This window comes from Polyodon spathula, chromosome 26 (assembly GCF_017654505.1).
Source record: "Polyodon spathula isolate WHYD16114869_AA chromosome 26, ASM1765450v1, whole genome shotgun sequence".
Lineage (NCBI taxonomy): Eukaryota > Metazoa > Chordata > Actinopteri > Acipenseriformes > Polyodontidae > Polyodon > Polyodon spathula.
Genome location: NC_054559.1, coordinates 14,076,417 through 14,093,346, shown reverse-complemented (window position 1 = coordinate 14,093,346; position 16,930 = coordinate 14,076,417). Strand labels below are relative to the sequence as shown.

General features: G+C 40.4%; 2 protein-coding genes across 5 annotated transcripts in view; one reads left to right on the top strand and one right to left on the bottom strand.

Annotated features, from left to right (window-relative positions):
- Positions 1–907, top strand: part of tsc2 (TSC complex subunit 2) — a 31,279-nt gene extending 30,372 nt beyond the window's left edge. The window contains 2 exon segments of the mRNA XM_041229515.1: positions 27–125; positions 427–907. Of these exon segments, the coding sequence (XP_041085449.1) occupies positions 27–125; positions 427–594 (267 nt within the window). The 3' untranslated portion in view covers positions 595–907.
- A 4,126-nt stretch (positions 908–5,033) lies between these two features.
- Positions 5,034–16,930, bottom strand: part of pkd1a (polycystic kidney disease 1a) — a 59,756-nt gene continuing 47,859 nt past the window's right edge. For 2 of the 4 annotated variants that reach the window (XM_041229511.1, XM_041229514.1), the window contains 20 exons: positions 16,143–16,313; positions 15,546–15,689; positions 14,842–15,052; positions 14,555–14,681; positions 14,119–14,235; positions 13,904–13,953; positions 13,458–13,651; positions 12,485–12,590; positions 11,956–12,116; positions 11,392–11,594; positions 10,912–11,106; positions 10,682–10,821; positions 10,188–10,315; positions 9,501–9,660; positions 9,061–9,186; positions 8,705–8,879; positions 8,313–8,600; positions 8,002–8,136; positions 7,272–7,589; positions 5,034–7,138 (listed from right to left, as the gene is read on the bottom strand). In XM_041229511.1, coding sequence (XP_041085445.1) covers positions 6,491–7,138; positions 7,272–7,589; positions 8,002–8,136; positions 8,313–8,600; positions 8,705–8,879; positions 9,061–9,186; positions 9,501–9,660; positions 10,188–10,315; positions 10,682–10,821; positions 10,912–11,106; positions 11,392–11,594; positions 11,956–12,116; positions 12,485–12,590; positions 13,458–13,651; positions 13,904–13,953; positions 14,119–14,235; positions 14,555–14,681; positions 14,842–15,052; positions 15,546–15,689; positions 16,143–16,313 — 3,797 coding nt within the window. In that variant the 3' untranslated portion in view covers positions 5,034–6,490. The remainder of the gene's footprint in view (positions 7,139–7,271; positions 7,590–8,001; positions 8,137–8,312; positions 8,601–8,704; positions 8,880–9,060; positions 9,187–9,500; positions 9,661–10,187; positions 10,316–10,681; positions 10,822–10,911; positions 11,107–11,391; positions 11,595–11,955; positions 12,117–12,484; positions 12,591–13,457; positions 13,652–13,903; positions 13,954–14,118; positions 14,236–14,554; positions 14,682–14,841; positions 15,053–15,545; positions 15,690–16,142; positions 16,314–16,930) is intronic. The other 2 variants (XM_041229513.1, XM_041229512.1) reach the window with 2 other exon arrangements.

Genomic DNA, 16,930 nt, shown 5'->3' with positions numbered 1-16,930 from the left:
TATTTTTTAATTTTTTTTTTTATCAGATGGCTTCCCTGGTTCACCAGTACAAATCAAACCCAAGCGATGCCTATGCTTCAAAGTGGCTCGCAAGACTGCGACACATCAAGAAGCTGCGTACACGGGTAAGGATATGTGCTGCGTGTTCATGAAAAGTACGAACATGACCCACACCTAAGTGAGCCAGCGTTGTCTCTCTTAGTTGTGTGATTTTACAACACGTTTCAAGACAACTGTTTTGCCGCCTTGAGTATTTTTAAGGCATTTGCAGACGAGCTTTGTCTCCTTGACTATTTCTAACACGTTAAAATTAGGCACGGGTGTGAAGTTACAGGGTTGTGTAGAACTGTTGGATTGCCAGGTGTTCTGTACGAGCTCGCATTTCAAGTCGCCGCGTCTACCTAATGCTGTTCTTTGTTTGTTTAGGCCCAACAGGAGAAGCAATCGCGCCACACCTCCGGGATCTCCCTCAACCAGGCCCACACCTCGATGCAGAACAAAAGCGCCCACCAGCAGGCAGGGGCCTCGGGACCGGAGCCAGGGCAACGGAAGCGCCTGGTCTCCACGGTGGATGACTTCACTGACTTTGTGTGAAGTGCCTGAGCATAGCAATCTTACTTGTTCGCTGTATCGCAGTCAGCATTTTCAAAAATACAATATGTATATTCACTTTCTTTTTTTCTTTCTGTAATAGAATTTACAACGAACAAATCGACTAAACTAAAACTAAGCAATCTTGAGAATTAGCATATCACTTTTTTTTTTTTATTATTAATGTGGTTGTTTCCTGGATTTTGCTTGCTATTTTTAATATGAATATGAAGATTTCTTCCCATGTACTCACAACCTTACAGAAACTGTCCAGCAGCTGTTGAGATTAAATACAACAACTTTTGTTTTTGTCAAAGTCCTATTTGAAATAGACCATAATTAGGTCAGTATTTTATATTTACACAGTGATCTTCAGCCACAAAGTGTTTCTTCAATGGCCGTGCCAAGGTCTTGCTTTTTATTGCTTGAAAATGCTATGAGAAATGTGGTTGATGCCTACTAGTTTTGGTGATTTTACAGATAGTTTTGCATTGTACCTGTAGCTTCTCTAATGAACTATTCAGAAGAATTTGTAGTTCCATTAATTTCTGGGAGATTTTGTAAGCGGTATTCTAGCAGATTGTTAAAAGAAATATATCTGGAGATTTAACAAATTGGCACACAGTCTTCTATACTATGTGTGTGTTTTAAATGGTGATGGTTTTTTTAACCACTCTTTAAAAACCGTTTAGCATTTTGGAAATTAATATATATATATATCAAAGAAAGAAGATAACATGTGGTGCTGCTTTGTAAAGTAAAATATACTGCAATGTGGAAGATGTATCATCCTGGGTTTATCTAGAAAAATGCTGGGATATTCGAACTAGCCTGGTTCCAATTAGACTAATTTAAAGTCAGTTTTGTACTGTGATACAAAACGGCTGAGAATTTTAACTGTGAAAAGCCCTAATAGTACAGGTTTTGATCAGAATAAATAAACTTTTGGGGGCTACTTGGCTACTAAGATGAATCAGTCCTTGCAGTATTATCAGAAATGCAGGTTTGTGTTCAGTAAATGAATGGACTTTCCTGTCACAGTTGTCTCTGCAAATGGTGTGTATTCTGTAATAGAGCTTCCTTTCCTCCTTTTTACAGATCTGATTAACTTTAATAGAGGGCTACCTATATGATGCTCGGTTGGCAGGTGCTTGATTGTCCATCACTGTGTAAGATACCTGTTATGGCAAGTGTTTCTAATTTATTGTCCAGCTCCTGTGCATTGTCTGTTCATGGTGTAAGGTAGATAGTAGAAGGGTGGCCTCACAACATCTGTTGCATGGCACGAGTCAAACATGCAGTGTTAAATCATTGACTTCCTAATCTATTTGAGACATCGTATATAATTCAAAGTTGCTTTTTTGCTGTCCATTTGTAACTTCTGTAGAAAAACACACCGGCCTGGTGTGAATTAACATTAGAAATAACCAATTTAGTTAAAGTACAAAAAAAAAAAGGAAGAGAGATGACTGGTTATGACTTCTATTGGAAGAGTCCTCGGTATACCAGGAGGAAATGGTAAATACTTGTACAATTGTAAATGGAAGAAATAAATAAAAGTTTGTGTTCTACTGCATGTCTCCAGTGACTGGTGGTTGTTCTGTTTTGCCCCCCTCCTGTTATACCGCATGAATTGTAAAAATAAAAAGTAATCTTACATTAAAGACCCCGTGTGGACAGACCTCTAGTCAGAAGTTAGTACTCGTGACTACACTAACAACTGGGTAACTAACTTCTTAAATAAAAAAAAATATATATATATATATATATTATTTATGTGTGCGTGTTCAAGTAGGCTACAAGCTGACCTTCAAACTGATCTGCCTTCCGGCTGTATGCTTCTATCTAGACCTTTTCTAGTATTCTTTGCATAATGCATACCTGTGCTGTGCGCAAGTTCCTAGTTTTTCAGCTTCGTTCCTGTTATTTACTTGCATATCGAGAGACTGGAACCCGGGGGGAACCTCGTCAAGGTAATTCAAAAGCTGCTTTTCTATACACGTTGTTGTTGTTTTTTTTAGGTGTAATTTCTTTGTGCTAGTTTGCTGACCTGCTAAGCCCAGTGACCTTGCAGTAGATTTATTTATGTATTTATTTATTTTGACACAATGATTATTTACATCTTGCCAGTGGTTAAAGTGGAACTCTATACTTCCTCCACAAACTTTCAAATATCTTCTACTAGTGTTTCCACTCATCTTGACCCCTTGTTCCATATGGGGGGTGGGGGGCGTCACCTTGGCAATTTCTTAGCCCTGGGACAACCTCACTTTAACAGCTATTTAAAGAAGTACTTTTTAATAACTGTTTGATTTGTGTGACTGTACTCCACACCATTGCTCGGCTGGTCCTGGACCAATTATACTCTGGTTTTATTCTAACTAGTTACGGAGTTGTTAATAATGGTTAAATATGTAATTTCTGCCATTTTAACGAGCAAAGTTAAGACGCTTGCTGTGCCTGCTTTGAAACTTCCTAGTCCAAAATTTAAGGAATAATGTCAACCTCAGACACCTTTATTCATCTTGTTTTGCAAAATCTTTGTGTCTTTCCCAGTTTTACAAGAATTGGATTCATCTCTGGGAGTGTCATCATATCCTGCCTATCTGTGGCCAAGGGGAAGAGAAATGGAGGCCTTCATGTTGTTCTGGAAACTAAAACAGTATTGTAAAATCCTGCTGCTTTCAAGATAAAGATGTGGAACAAACACAGCTTAGTAAGGTACAGTGCATTCCTCCTAATCCTTTTAAGGTACAAGGGGCATAGGTGTCGCACAAATCAAAATTATGCTAACATTCTTATTTTGGCACGAAACAGGTTTAAAATTCACTGACAGGTTGGACCAGGTCCTCCTTGTGATACGCGAGACATGTACTACATCTGATGATTTAACTGGGACATGGCTGCTCAATACAGAAGGAAATTAAATCTCCAACTGCATTTGCTTTAGTCAAGATCTTTTGTAATTAGAAATGTAATCAAATCTGGTTTATTTTATTAGGACTATAAATGTTTTAAGCAGGAGAGAGGCAGAAACATATTTAATGTATATGTACATAAAATGTATTCAATGCCAGTCCTCTACACACACCTGGCGTTTTGTTGTCTTAAATAATGAAACGGGAATCAACCTAAAACTTAGCCATCAAATCTTTTATTTGATTTTGTCAGGAAAAGAGCATTAGAAATGCTACATGAGGAAATCAGTTCAGAACAGCATCTTCTTAAAGCCCTTCTCAGGTTATCATTGATTCCATAAATATATGTTTTTGTAACTGTGCTCAAAACTGCTTGAGGTGGAAAGGTGCAGAGAAAGCAAACCTAACACAATAAGACAATGTTCAGCATCTTAATAGGTGCAATAATGAAGTAAAATACAAAGCCTGTCGAATCTGGATAGTAGTGTATGTTACTACTGGATTATAAGTAGTGTATGTTGCTCGCTCGCCCGTGTACACACCCCCGCCCCCCAAGAGATCCATGACCATAAAGTTACACCTCTCGTGTATCACGGTCATGCTCTTTCCCTTGTGCTGTTTGTTTTAAAGCTTGCGATTTGCAGTGTAAGAAATATTGAAATAGCTAGGATTATTATAAACAAAGCATAACTGTGTCAAGCAGTTCTCAATAATAATTCACATCAAAAACACTTCCTGACCTTTTTATAATACTGTTTTCTTGTTGTATATTAACCCACTACTGTATTTAACAGAGCTGTAGGCTGCAATAATACTATAGGTAACAGTAACTGCTGGTTGTTTTAATGTATATATTTGAATATAAAAAGCACCAAGCTCAAAACCAAAAGGATAGACAAACGTAACTTTTTAGGACAAGTGTAAATTATTAGCATACAAAGGTTCTTTACATTTAGAGTAATAATTTGGCACTTTAAAAACACATTTATTTGTATTCAAATAAGAAACAACCATTCCTTTCAAGTTAATTGTGGATAGTGGACTGTTTTGAATTTGGAGCCAAGTGTAGATCTATGATCATTGGAGATCAAGTATTTCATGTGGCATGCTGAGGTGTATTGAACACCGTTGTAATCCTTTTTAAAAGATATATTTAATACTTTTTTCCCCCCATTTTATTTGCTATATACAAGTTTGAAACTGTTTCAATCATACTCAGTGCTGTGACAATATAGCCAACAAGGTACAAATAATAATATACTTACATCGGGACTTACAATTACACACATATTTACATTAACTAGAATATTTTAACTTTTAAAAACAATGATTGTTTAACTGCTTCAGGCCAGAAACTGTACATACCGAAAATAGAATAGCCAAGTTGTTCATTGTTACAAATATGTGTGTGTGTGTGTGTGTGTGTGTGTGTGTGTATATATATATATATATATATATATATATATATATATATATATATATATATATATATATATATATATATATATATATATATATATAATCTCTGCCATTCGGCATCCTTAACACACACACGTTTTTTTTTATCAAACCTCGTGGTCCCGTTTTGTTTTTTGGGGAGTTGGTTCAATAATTTAAAACCTCTCTGCTAGTAGTAGGGAAATGGATTTTAGAACTACACAAGTTTAAAAAAAGTCTCTTCCTCCTAACAATGCCCTGTAAAATGAATCCTGTTTGGTTTAGACAGGTCACCATATAACAATGATCTTTTGTAGCGCACCTGATTTTTGCAAATTTTAAATACATCCTGCTCTGGGGTCCCTGAGTCAATGTGCAGTGAGCTGATATGCTAAAGAAAATCTTAAACATGCAAAGCTGAGTGTCTTGCTGCTATGTTTTCCTGAAGTGCAACTATATTCATCTCATAAACCATATTCTTTTCATAAAGTAAAAAAAAAAAGAAAAAAATGCCATCTAACAACAGCATCATTTTACAAATAAAGTGCTGGGTACAACATATAATATGAAAACATTTAAATTAAAATCGATAATATATAATTATCTGTATTGCTTAGCAACTACTGCCAATTGTACCATTTTGCTTACTAATAAAGCAATAGAAATTAATTAGCAACTGTAAGTACTACACCATTTAGCAAGCCTTTTTATATTTTTAAAAGTACTTTGGAATTATTTTACACCAGAGCTTTTAAAGCAATCTCATTCAAAATGATGAATGCAGGTAAGGTTAAACCCAGAATAAAATATCAGACATCCTTACCAGGTACAATAGCAATATTCAATGTCCAATGTATTGGTACGCTGCTAATGCGTTGTTTTAATTGCTATTACCGTTCACACTATCTGCCGAGCAAAACTGTACACTATATAAAGCCCTCTCCATAGATTTTGTTTTACAAACAACAGTTCAAAAATCAATTTTTAAAGCATAAGCAATGCTTTGTCCATTTCATACTGACCTCCTGGGCCACCTAAATAATGCTGATGACCTGCACCCAAGTCTGTTAACTTGTACGATTTCAACATTTCTTTGTTTCATGGACAAGGGGCTGGTTCCTTTTATGTGGAACACCCCAGTAAGTGCTTCCATATGGTCTTCTAACCTAGCGGCAGTAAAATAAGTCTGACACAAGGGGCTGTGTTCTGAAGATCAGCACTGCTAATTCTCAGAAACCATTTAATTGGCCATTTATGGGGGGGGGGGGGAATGGACGTTTTGACTTATGAACCAATAAATATTTTGAAGGTGTTTCGAAACAAGATGTGCTTGAGTTATATTCATATTCTGCTTTTCTCTTTGTCCAGCCTGCTGGACGCTCCACTCCAGGTGGATACATGGAAATGACCTTCAGTTTTGTACTTGCACCACTTGCTTAAGTTTCAGCATGTCACCATGTGACTTTTTAAAACACCATTTGACTCCTTGAGCACACTTCTGGTGTACATGTTCCTCCTCCTCCTGGAATGCGATCTGGTCAGATCTACGATTTTAAGTGACTGGATACATGACTGTCTGTGTTTGGATGCACCTTGTTTTTCATTGCTGCAGGTTTCCTCTTCTTGACTGGGACAGTGGTCGTATGCGCTGGATGCCGAAATAAGCTTGAAGGTGCATTGGGCATCTGTGTTCCCACAGTGGTCTCCTCAACCAAAGAAGCTCCTTTTGATCTCTTGGTCCAGTCTGGATCCAGTGGCCTTGCTTTACCTTTCCTGGGTTTTGATTTGTGGTCCAGGTGGTTTGAGCTGCTCTTTCCAGCAGAGCTGCTCTTGCTCGTCGTGCAGTACTTGAGTAAGATCTGAGTCATCTGAACATACTTCTTCTTGTTGATCTTCGTTTGAATGTGTTCCAGGCGGCACTCGGCTTGGTAGACGTCCTCTGTGACCTTGTTGACCCGGTCGAGCTGCAGGAGCAGGGTCTCGAAGACGGGCAGGAGGCGGTGCAGGGCAGCCTCAGCCTCGGCCTGCTCTCTGGACATGACTGGGTGGAAAGAATCTGCTTGGCTGGAGGTGGTGGAGTTGGAGGAGATGTCGGAGGCAGAGTCCGGAGTCGGCAGGAACAGAGATTTCGAGTCGGTGGAGGCACGTGAAGGTAAGGGCTCCATTCCCTCAAACCGGACTTTGTGTCGGAACTGAAAAAAAATAATAATTTGAAAACAGACAAATAGAAAGGGATAGCGGAATTAGATATATTCTAAGCAAGAGTGGTTTGGAAATTAACTTTGCAATGGGGAGAATTATTTAAAATGCTGCGATGGTAGCTACCTCTTTAGTTTTGCTAATTCCCATCCACATTTTCAATCTCCTGAGAAACAGCTCCATCATTTCATAGTCCTGAGGTTCAATGGCAGGTCTGTACATTTCAAAGCGCACCACAGTGTAGTTCCTGATCAGGACGACTGCAAATATTCGTAGGATGATCCACATATCAATGACGGTGTAACTGATGTAGAAAACATAACAGACTGCTGACCGCTGCTCGGGGAGGCAGGCCTTTAAAGACCCCAGGCCTCGCAGTGTGGAGAGCAGAGAGAGAACTGATGAGCCAAAGCTGCTGTACCCTTCCATGGAAGAGGAGAACACCTGGAAAGACAGACGAAATAAAACAGGGCTCAAAATGATCCGCGTTTGCTGATTTCACTGGGGTTCTTCGAGTCGTCTGGTTGTAGTTCTGTGAACAATTAGAGACTGGACGAGCTACAGTGGGCTGAACTGTCTCCCCTTTCTTTCTCCCCTTTGTTGTCTTGTACTCTTGCTCTAGATAAAAAGGATGACCATAAAGTCACTAACATTTTGCACCGCAGCTGTGATTTAGAAATTCTGCTGCATTTACATTACTCTTTGAGAGGGTCATCCATTTGTGACTTGAACAACATCTCACTTTTTTTTAATTTTTTTTTTTACTTCTATGTTTTGAAAAAAGACAGTAAGAAAACGAGCCACTGTGGAAAGGCAGTAATGAGGCTCTGTGCTGCCCCCACCTATTGAGACTTACCAAATAACCTAGATGGGAGTATGCGAGGAGCAGGAGAGTCAGGGCCACCCCGGCTGCCAGGAGCTCCCTCACTGAGCGGCACAGAGTCTTCCCAAACACTGACCAGTCCCTGAGGAAACGCAGCTGCACAGCGGCCTACAGGGGTGCAATAGCAAGACAGTATGCAAAGACAACAATACAGCTGGAAGGATACTCATTTCTTTGGACACTTCAAGGTATTTTAAATGATATAACATTTCTAAGTAAGAATAATAAAACCTAAATGTTTTAGAATTTGCTTGGGAGAGGCCCAGAGCTGTTTTGAGTTTTACCTTTAAAATTAACAGAAAGAGAACCACAGCTGCCAGATTGGTGAATGCGTAACTCAGAAAGGCAATCTGGTAGAAATTGGTAAAGCCGTCCCGATGATTTAGAAACGTGTGCCACTGCTTATCGGCAATGCTGATCCGGTTCAGGTGAACCACCACTGCAGCAAGAGTGAGCACGATGACACTCCACTGCACCAGGTTCCATGGCTGGGAGAAGTAGGAGCTTCTTTCCTTTTTCATGATCAGGGTCTCATGAACCACAAAGTAAACCACGAACATCACGAGGAAACCCTGCAACACAAGATCGATTCAATACTGACCATCTTGCTGAAAGCAGGGATTAACCACACATTTTTATAGCTTTCTCTTTCTTCCCTTTTATAGGAGATCCTTACCATCATGACGAGAAGCAGATCAGCCCCTGTGCTTAATCGCAGCAACGGTACAGCTTTGATATGCATAGAGGTGTACGCGCTGCTCGGGGCTGCAAACTCCACCAGTAACGCGACCGCAGCATACAGATCTGTGTTGGTGTTGTAGAGCGTGAACTCAACGAAAACGGCACTGGTCCTGCCAAACAAAAACAACAGCATGACATCGCTGATAAACACTGAGGAGACCACAGTGTGTCAGGCTGTCTATTAGCTGCAGACCTGGAGACAGGCCATTAGGGGGCAGTAAGACACTGACAGACTTGGAAGATTTAAAATACTTTTGGCCGTAGCTGTATATGAAGTGTCTTTGTACTCACATCCTATCGAGCCAGTTATTGCGCTGCAGGTCTAGCAGAGTGGTGTTGGAATCGTTCATGGTTCTCTTCAGTTCTTTCACGTACCCTCCACTGTTATAGATAGACAGCTTACCCCAGTACCAAACCCTGTAGACACACAATGAAAATCAAGAGCAATATCTGGGGGCGAGCATACAATGCTGTAGATTGCAATACACCTCACAAATCCACTGCATTTTTTTTTCTTAATACTGCATTAATGTTCATTTTTTTAATGAACATTAAAAAAATAAAAATAAATAAAATAACATCTGTTTATTTTGGTTATTTTTTTAATTGGCCCGGAAGCTTCTGAGATGAACTGTGTCTTTCTTTTTTGGTCTTGTCATGTATTCACCCCCCCCCCACAAAGTACTGTAGATTTGTTCTGTACTGGCTTAACTGCAACTTGTGCTCCTTACCCAGTGAGATCGGGAGGGAAGTATGTCCAGGTGTTGCTCTGATTCAGGTTCTGGCTGCCCCAGCCCAGCCCATAGCTCCTCGTGTCTACAATTGGAGCAAACTGGATGCAATCTCTCTCTGCCAGTGAGGGCTCCAAGTAATTAGATATGGGACATCCTGCTGGGTGAAGCAGACAATAAGACACATTCACTACTGGTACTTGAAAAACATTCATCTGCCTGAGGCCTGCTGTCTCCTTGCCATGTACATCGCACGTGACGCAGTGTACCAAAAAGAGCACATCCAGACTAAAAAAGTGCAACACATTTTTTTCATCATTCCCGCTGCCTGCTAAGCTTCTAATCCACTGAAAAATAAATCAATACCTTAAAATACTATCGGCCAATTTTGAATAAGATTATACTTGCTGCTGAGTGTATTGTATGACGAGATGAAGATGTATGTGCCTCTATGTAAAATCTTTACTTGCATTGTTAAATACTGACATGTCTGACTCGGTCTTCCAAAAAAGAAGACAAATACTGGCAAGTAGTTTTTTTCCTTTGCCTCTAAAGAATGATTATCTTCCTGAGCTAAAGGGGTTTCAAGAGAAAGCTCAGTATAAGTCCTTTAAGCTAGATTTCTAAATGAAATGTTCAAATCTTAAAAGCACTGCAGGTAGTAAATATTGACTTCACAACTCCTACCATTTTGCATACGAATCTGGCGAAGCCGGGGAACCCCCAGGAGAATGTTATTGGTCTCCCTCATTGTTTCGTTGCTATAGAGATAAGGTAGAAGCACGTGGGATAGCCATATCCAGAACTCCTCAGGCCTGAAAGATATAAAAACAACCTTACGTTCAAAAACAAGGTTGTTACATTGTGTTCACATTTCCACCAAACTCGTCTGCGTCCCTGCAAAACATGAGATTTTTTAACAAACAAACAAACCACACCCACCAATCATAATTCAAACAACCACTTTGAAATTCAAATTTGTGACAATTATGGTGTCATATTGAGCACCAAACAATCGGTGTCTCTTTTAAAAGAGATTTTTGTGTTTTTTAGTGCAGCAAATGTGAACCTTGAGTGCCCTGCATGCTGCTGTGCCTTTAAGAATGTATGTATATAAGCTGCATATCCCTACACAAAGCTACACCACAGGGTTGAAACGGCGTTGTTGTTGAGGATCTTACTTCTCAATGCTGATGAATTCAGTTGTGTCCAGCCTCTGGTGCACCAGGCTCTGCAGGTGTCTGGCGTTGGTGTCCCTGAACGAGTCTTCGTAGCTGGTGATCAGCACAACCAGCAGGAAGAACATGTACACAAGGAAACTCTGAAACAAAGCAAGGGGTTATTACCCATTGCACATATACGCATCCTGCCAATGCTTTACATTCCTGGTGCTTCATTATCTACAATCTACCTTTAGCATTCTGTGCAGCTTTCTGACTTTCTTAGCCTCCTCCTTAGCCTGGAATAGTGCGAAGCCCTGTGGTGCTCTGACTCGTTGAATCTTCTCTGAAACGTGCTGCACCTGGGGGTTTTCAACCAGAGTGTCCCTCTCCTCTGGGAGAATCCGCTTCGCAATCAGGGCAAAGTACAGAGCCTCCAGCAAGACCTGCATCAGGAAACAGACAGGCGGTAAGATATTTCAATGAGGTGTAGGCTTCAGAATATTGTATGGTTGAGTGTTATAAAAATGTTAAAATAATAAAAAGTTATTTTAAAAAAATAGCAATAACAAATAAACAATAAATAACAAGCAGTTGTCTCTTTGAACACTGAAGTATGAATGATGCAACACTGTAAGAAAATTTAAAGGAAGAGGAGATTTGAGAATAAAAGGGAGTCTGAAGTTCAGAAGGCCACCTCATTACTGCATAACAAGCTGCTGGAGAATTACCTTGAGGGGTTCCAGCACAAAGAAGGAAGCGAGGAAGCTGAAGATCCCCGAGAGGAGCCACATGAGGGCCACGCTGGAGCCGAACCCCATCCCGATCCACACGGAGATGCCGATTGAGCCCGCGAGCAGGAGGAAACTCAGCACGTGGGCAGCGTGGCTGCACCAGTGCGGGAACAACCTCGGTGCAGAGGCATCCATCACTGCTGAGAAGAAACGAAGACATGGCTGAGACCTGCAACTCTGCTCAGTTTTACACTAAAACACATTCTCCCCCCAGTATAGATTTACTAAATTCTTCTCTATTCCAATTCGTCATTCTTTATCCAGGATGGGAAACCACAGAGGGAGGGAGGGATTTCTCTTTTCAATCTCAACAAACAGGCAATTTGCTCCCTGGTTGAGGTTGGTTTTTCAGCTGAGGAAGATTGTGGATGTAAGTAAACTGCTGGATCTTAATCAACAGATTGCTTTATTCGTTTATCCCCTGTGCACTTTACCAGCACACAGGCCTTGTTGATAGCACTGTTTGTTTACACTGCCCAGTTGTTTCATCCCGTTGGTTACCTGTCCTGGAGGTGTGTGCTGATCGGGGAAGGTCTCTCCTCGTCGTCCCAGTGGAGATGTGTGCTGATCGAGGAGGGTCTCGCCTTCCAGTCCCAGTTGGTCCAGGCTCATTCAGCTGCTGCAGGAGAATCACTTCAGTCTTGTCTCCAAAAATAGTGGATCTGTCAAAATGTAGAACTCTGGTAATGAATTGTCTTTTTGAAAAATGTGTCATTTACTGTAATACCTGCACACTTCATTCTGATGATGTTGTTTCTTTGGCTTTACTATAGAGTGCCTTTCAAAACCTGTTCCTCTTGGATTTTTACCAAACAGGACAGTGGAGCTCCCTTACTAAAATGATCTTCAATGGCAATGTAGCCATAAGTGGACAGGTCACACAGTGATAACAATTTCTTATACCAATGGCATCACATTGCTTTGACCCTTTACAATATCATATCAGGATTCCTTGCTAGTAGTGTAAAATATAGCAATATGATGCAAATTTTGAAGCTTTGAAATTAAGTTTCTGCTGCAATGTACTTACAAGTCAGCCAGCTCAGTCTCTGTGTGGGAAAGATAGAGCTGAGACTCTCGGAGTCTCGAAGCCTGCCTGTGCCCATCGGCGAGAATTTTCTTTATCAGATCCTCATCTGTCAAAAGAGCAACACCGCACTTGTCATTTCACTTCACTGTATTTTATTCTAGCTTTACACCACTGAGTCCCCCTCAAGGGAAACCATCATTTTCAGTCCTGCATGTTTCCTGATCTTTCATTCCCAGCACTTTATGAAACTAAAGCACAGCAACTCACAGTGCACTCAATTACAGAAATATATAAATCTGTAATGATCTGTTCTTTTTAACACCACTGGGTTAAAAATTTGAATTTGGTCAAAACTCTGAATGACTAGAATAATGTTATTACCAATCTAATAGATACATTCTCAGAATGACTTTGGGTCACAGAGCTAGTATTATTTTTTCTGAGTTAGCGATGGGTAATGTGTATTTTATGATGTTATGAAATCTGTAAGCTCCAACAGAAGTACTTTCGCCCACAGAAGCAAAGCCTTGAATCCATGGCGAGGATCAGTGAAGCTTACCATTCTATCAAATCACAACCTTTGGTCCAGAAAATCTCTCCACTCTTAAACTTTCAATACAAAGCACTTTCACAGACCCAATATTGTGTTATAGATGTTTAGTCTACTTTCAATACAATATGTCTGCAGTCACATTTACTTTTTGCCTGTGTCTAAGTCAGCTGCGATCCATATTTTGCTACATAAGATGTAGGTGCTGAACAGTATCGTACAAACTGTTGATAAAGCAGCACTGAGTATTATACAGCACGGAACTTTGGAGCAAGGTGGTGGAAAGGTCATAACCTGTTTGCATGGGGACCCTAACAGTGGTCATTAGTTTAATTGCATTTAAAAGCTGTTTGGATGTTATTCCTAGTACACTGGATTTGATGCTGTACAGTGTGAAGTCCTGTTTTGTACAGCTGTACCTACCTGAGGCAGTGAAGTACTTGTTCCTGTTGATGTAGAAATCTTCCTCCTCAGAAACTAAAGCCATGTCCACTCCGAGGTGGCGGCTGCCCTGGCCTCTCTTCAGCTTGGGCAGGTTGTTGGCTATGATGGAGGGATCGTTCAGGAGGTCCGGCCAGTGTGGCACCACCCTTTCCTGGGAGTTTGATTTCTGCAAGCTGGGAAAGCAAAAATAAACCAATTTATGTGTGCTTAAAAAAAATTAATAAATAAAAAAAAAAGAAGATTAAAACGAACATCTAAACCTGACTAAGAACCTTGTTATGGGACTACCCTGCCCCCTGTGCTAGTGAATTAGGTGCTGGCCCATTACTTCAGTCTCCTAACTGAGATTAATAAATGTCCCAACAAGCTATGGCGTTAGCTGCAGAGCTACTTAACATGGTACACAGGTTCACTTAGGTCCTTACCTCTTTGAAGCAGCAACCGATATATCAGAATTGATCTCTTCAGAATAAGTCTTTAAAAAAAGGAAGGAAGAAAAAGACATTTTGCAGATTAGTAAGAAGAATACACAAATAAATTTCGGGGGGGGGGTTTAGAGAACCAAAATAAAAAAAACTATAACAGTACTAATAGAACAGTACTAATTATTACATGACAGTAATAATAGAAAATCCCTTACCTCCCCTGATACTCCATTGAAAGTTAGAAAGGAGTTGCCAATGGTTGAGGAGTCAAGGTAGTCATCGATTTCTAATGACTGCTGCTCAAGCTGTGCTACAGGAGGCTTAACTGATGCCTGAAACAGAAGAAACGCTTACTGTTACAGAAAATAAAAGAAAAAGTTTACAAGAGGTGGAGCTGCAGAAAACGAAGGCTGCTCGTCACTACATTTCTCTGATACCTCAAGTCTGACAGCTTTTCACTGAGATTAGAAAACAGCTCTTACTAAATGCAGTCATTTTCAAATTACCAGAGTGGGCTGCAAGCCATTCTTTGAATTTGTCATTTATGGTTTCTCACCATTAAGTTATCATTTTTCATTCATTCTGGGTCCCTACAAATCTAGATGGTTAAGGACACAAGAAATTAGATGCTACAGATAATGGATTCCTTACCTTGCTGCGCGCCATCCTGAAGAGAGTCAGCACTATCAGATAAACTGGATACACAATGACGCACGTCACCATGCCGACAGCCACCGTCTCCAAGTTCACAGGCATCAGATTAGAGACGGGGACATAGCTGAGGATACAGAAAAATAAACCCATTCAATCAAAAAAGAAGAGCTTTTTCTGGAGCTGTTTCCGACCTCCAAATAACTCCACTACTGATAGTCTGCACATCTCATTGTTGAACGTGTGGATTTTTATTCACAGGGTATGCTAGGTGTTGTTCTTGTTACCTCCTGGTTTTGTCTCCCACTAGGCCGTACCACACTGCGTTGGCGAGGATGAACAGGTAGATGAGGACAGTGCAGCAGGTGGCTCTCTGCACTCGAGTGAACCTGCTGCGTGCAGGACGCTCCCACAGTGACAGCCAGATGTGCTTCTCAGAGAGCCCTCTCTCCAGCTCTGCCACGAAGATCCGGGAGACTTGCCTGAGCTCAGCGTTCGCTGGGGAGGGGGAAATTACAGAGGTTCACTTCTTTAGAGGAGGCAGGTTTTTTTTTTTTTTATCTCACAGCAGCAAAGAAGAGAGCATTGTTTTTCAATAAAAGAGCATTAACATTAGCTGATCCAAGGTATAGTCAAACAATCCCAGGAATTAAACTACATCTTTGCTACCCCATTGTTCCTCTTTTCGCAATTCTTGCTACACTGCTTGGGGTTGGGTGTATTTATGAACAGAAAATGTATCTGATGCATAAAATAGTAATACTAATATCAACCAAAAGAAATAATAAATCACATTTGAAATTGCGCTCCATTTTGTTAGACACAATAACCACGCACACACACACTTCCGAAAGTCTTTCTAGCTGTGTAACATTTTTAGTTTTATTTTCCTGACAAAAAATGGCGAACGTGTACAGTGGAGTGCAAAGCCTTGTTAAATTGGCGCCCCCTGTCTTCTAACACTGGAAAGGACAGTAAGAAGCACACTGACTTGCAGCTGTGACCTCCTTCTCCACCATCCCATCATTATCATCATTGTCCACAGAAAGCCAGTCATTGATGAGAAAGAAATACTTCTTGCTGGTCTGCAGATCTTTCACAATGACGTACTGCAGGTACCAAGAGGGACTCAGTCCTAAAGACACAAATGTATATTGGTATTAACAATTAATATAGAAATAACAATGTACACAAGTACCTCTCAGTGTCATTCGGCTCACTGTAGCAAAGTGTTTGGAATGTGTGCAAATGTGTGAACATCTTGAGAACAGACAGAATACATACATGGTTGTGGCTGTGATAAAAATGACTAGTTAACGAAAGTGTGCTCATTGAGTCACACTGAGCAAGTCCAATTTAATCTCACTGCTTAATTTTCAGTCAGCATTGTGTTTGGCAGTGGACTAGGCGTTCTAGCCTTCACTTTCTCTGTCACTGAAAACAAGGCTGTTAACCCTTTAAAAGGTACATGTGACTTATGTGTAGCACAAATAAAAAAATATCCTAACTTTCTTCAATTCCTTGTGAACCTAAATGGGTTAACATGCCAAGTGTCTTTCATAGTGTAACAAATAAACCATCCCTGTACCTTTATTGTCATGCCAGACTCTGATTTTCAAGATGCTACCCAGACTGCTGTCCGTTGACATGTGGAATATATCCAGGCTGTTCCTGAGGAAAGCATTCCACCCATCCAGGTGTCTGTGGCCACTTTTACTGTCTGTTCCATACAGGCTGATCCCAACATGAGCTGTCGTGCCTGTATGACAAAAAATACCCACATTTACCCAATTAAACTCCAGCTGTGACAATGCTGTGCCAATAAGTGAACTACTACCAAGGCATAATGGACGAGCAATCTCCATTTTCAAATTGTTGTTCTGAGGTGGGATTTGTGTGCGGCCTATTGAATAAATCTGCTGTTAAACTGGTTACTGCAAATACTTCTGGTTTTCAATATAAACTAAGATGCACTTTAATATGAGAACATTTAGTGGGAAGTTAATTTAGGTTTCCGTGCCATTAAACACTACCATTTGTTTACGGAAACAAGTTTTCAAAACAAGACAATTTTGCAGCAACACCCGTCTGTTGAAACAATTGATTTCTTCCTATTCATCTTAGGGTATTGATCTATACTTCTGTACTGCCATATCTTCTGATAGTCCTCTTGATTTATAAAAACACCTGAGCCTCTGACTCATTAAGATTGTAAGCCAGATGTTAGGTCTTCAAGTCCTTTTCGGCACCAGGCACTAAACAGAAGAGAAGCTTTTTAAATAATAAACTTAGTGTTTGCTTGTGTCATAAAAGTGTTTTTCTTCAAGGCACCATACACAGGCGAATGCAAGAGTGCACACAGTTACTTCCTGTTGC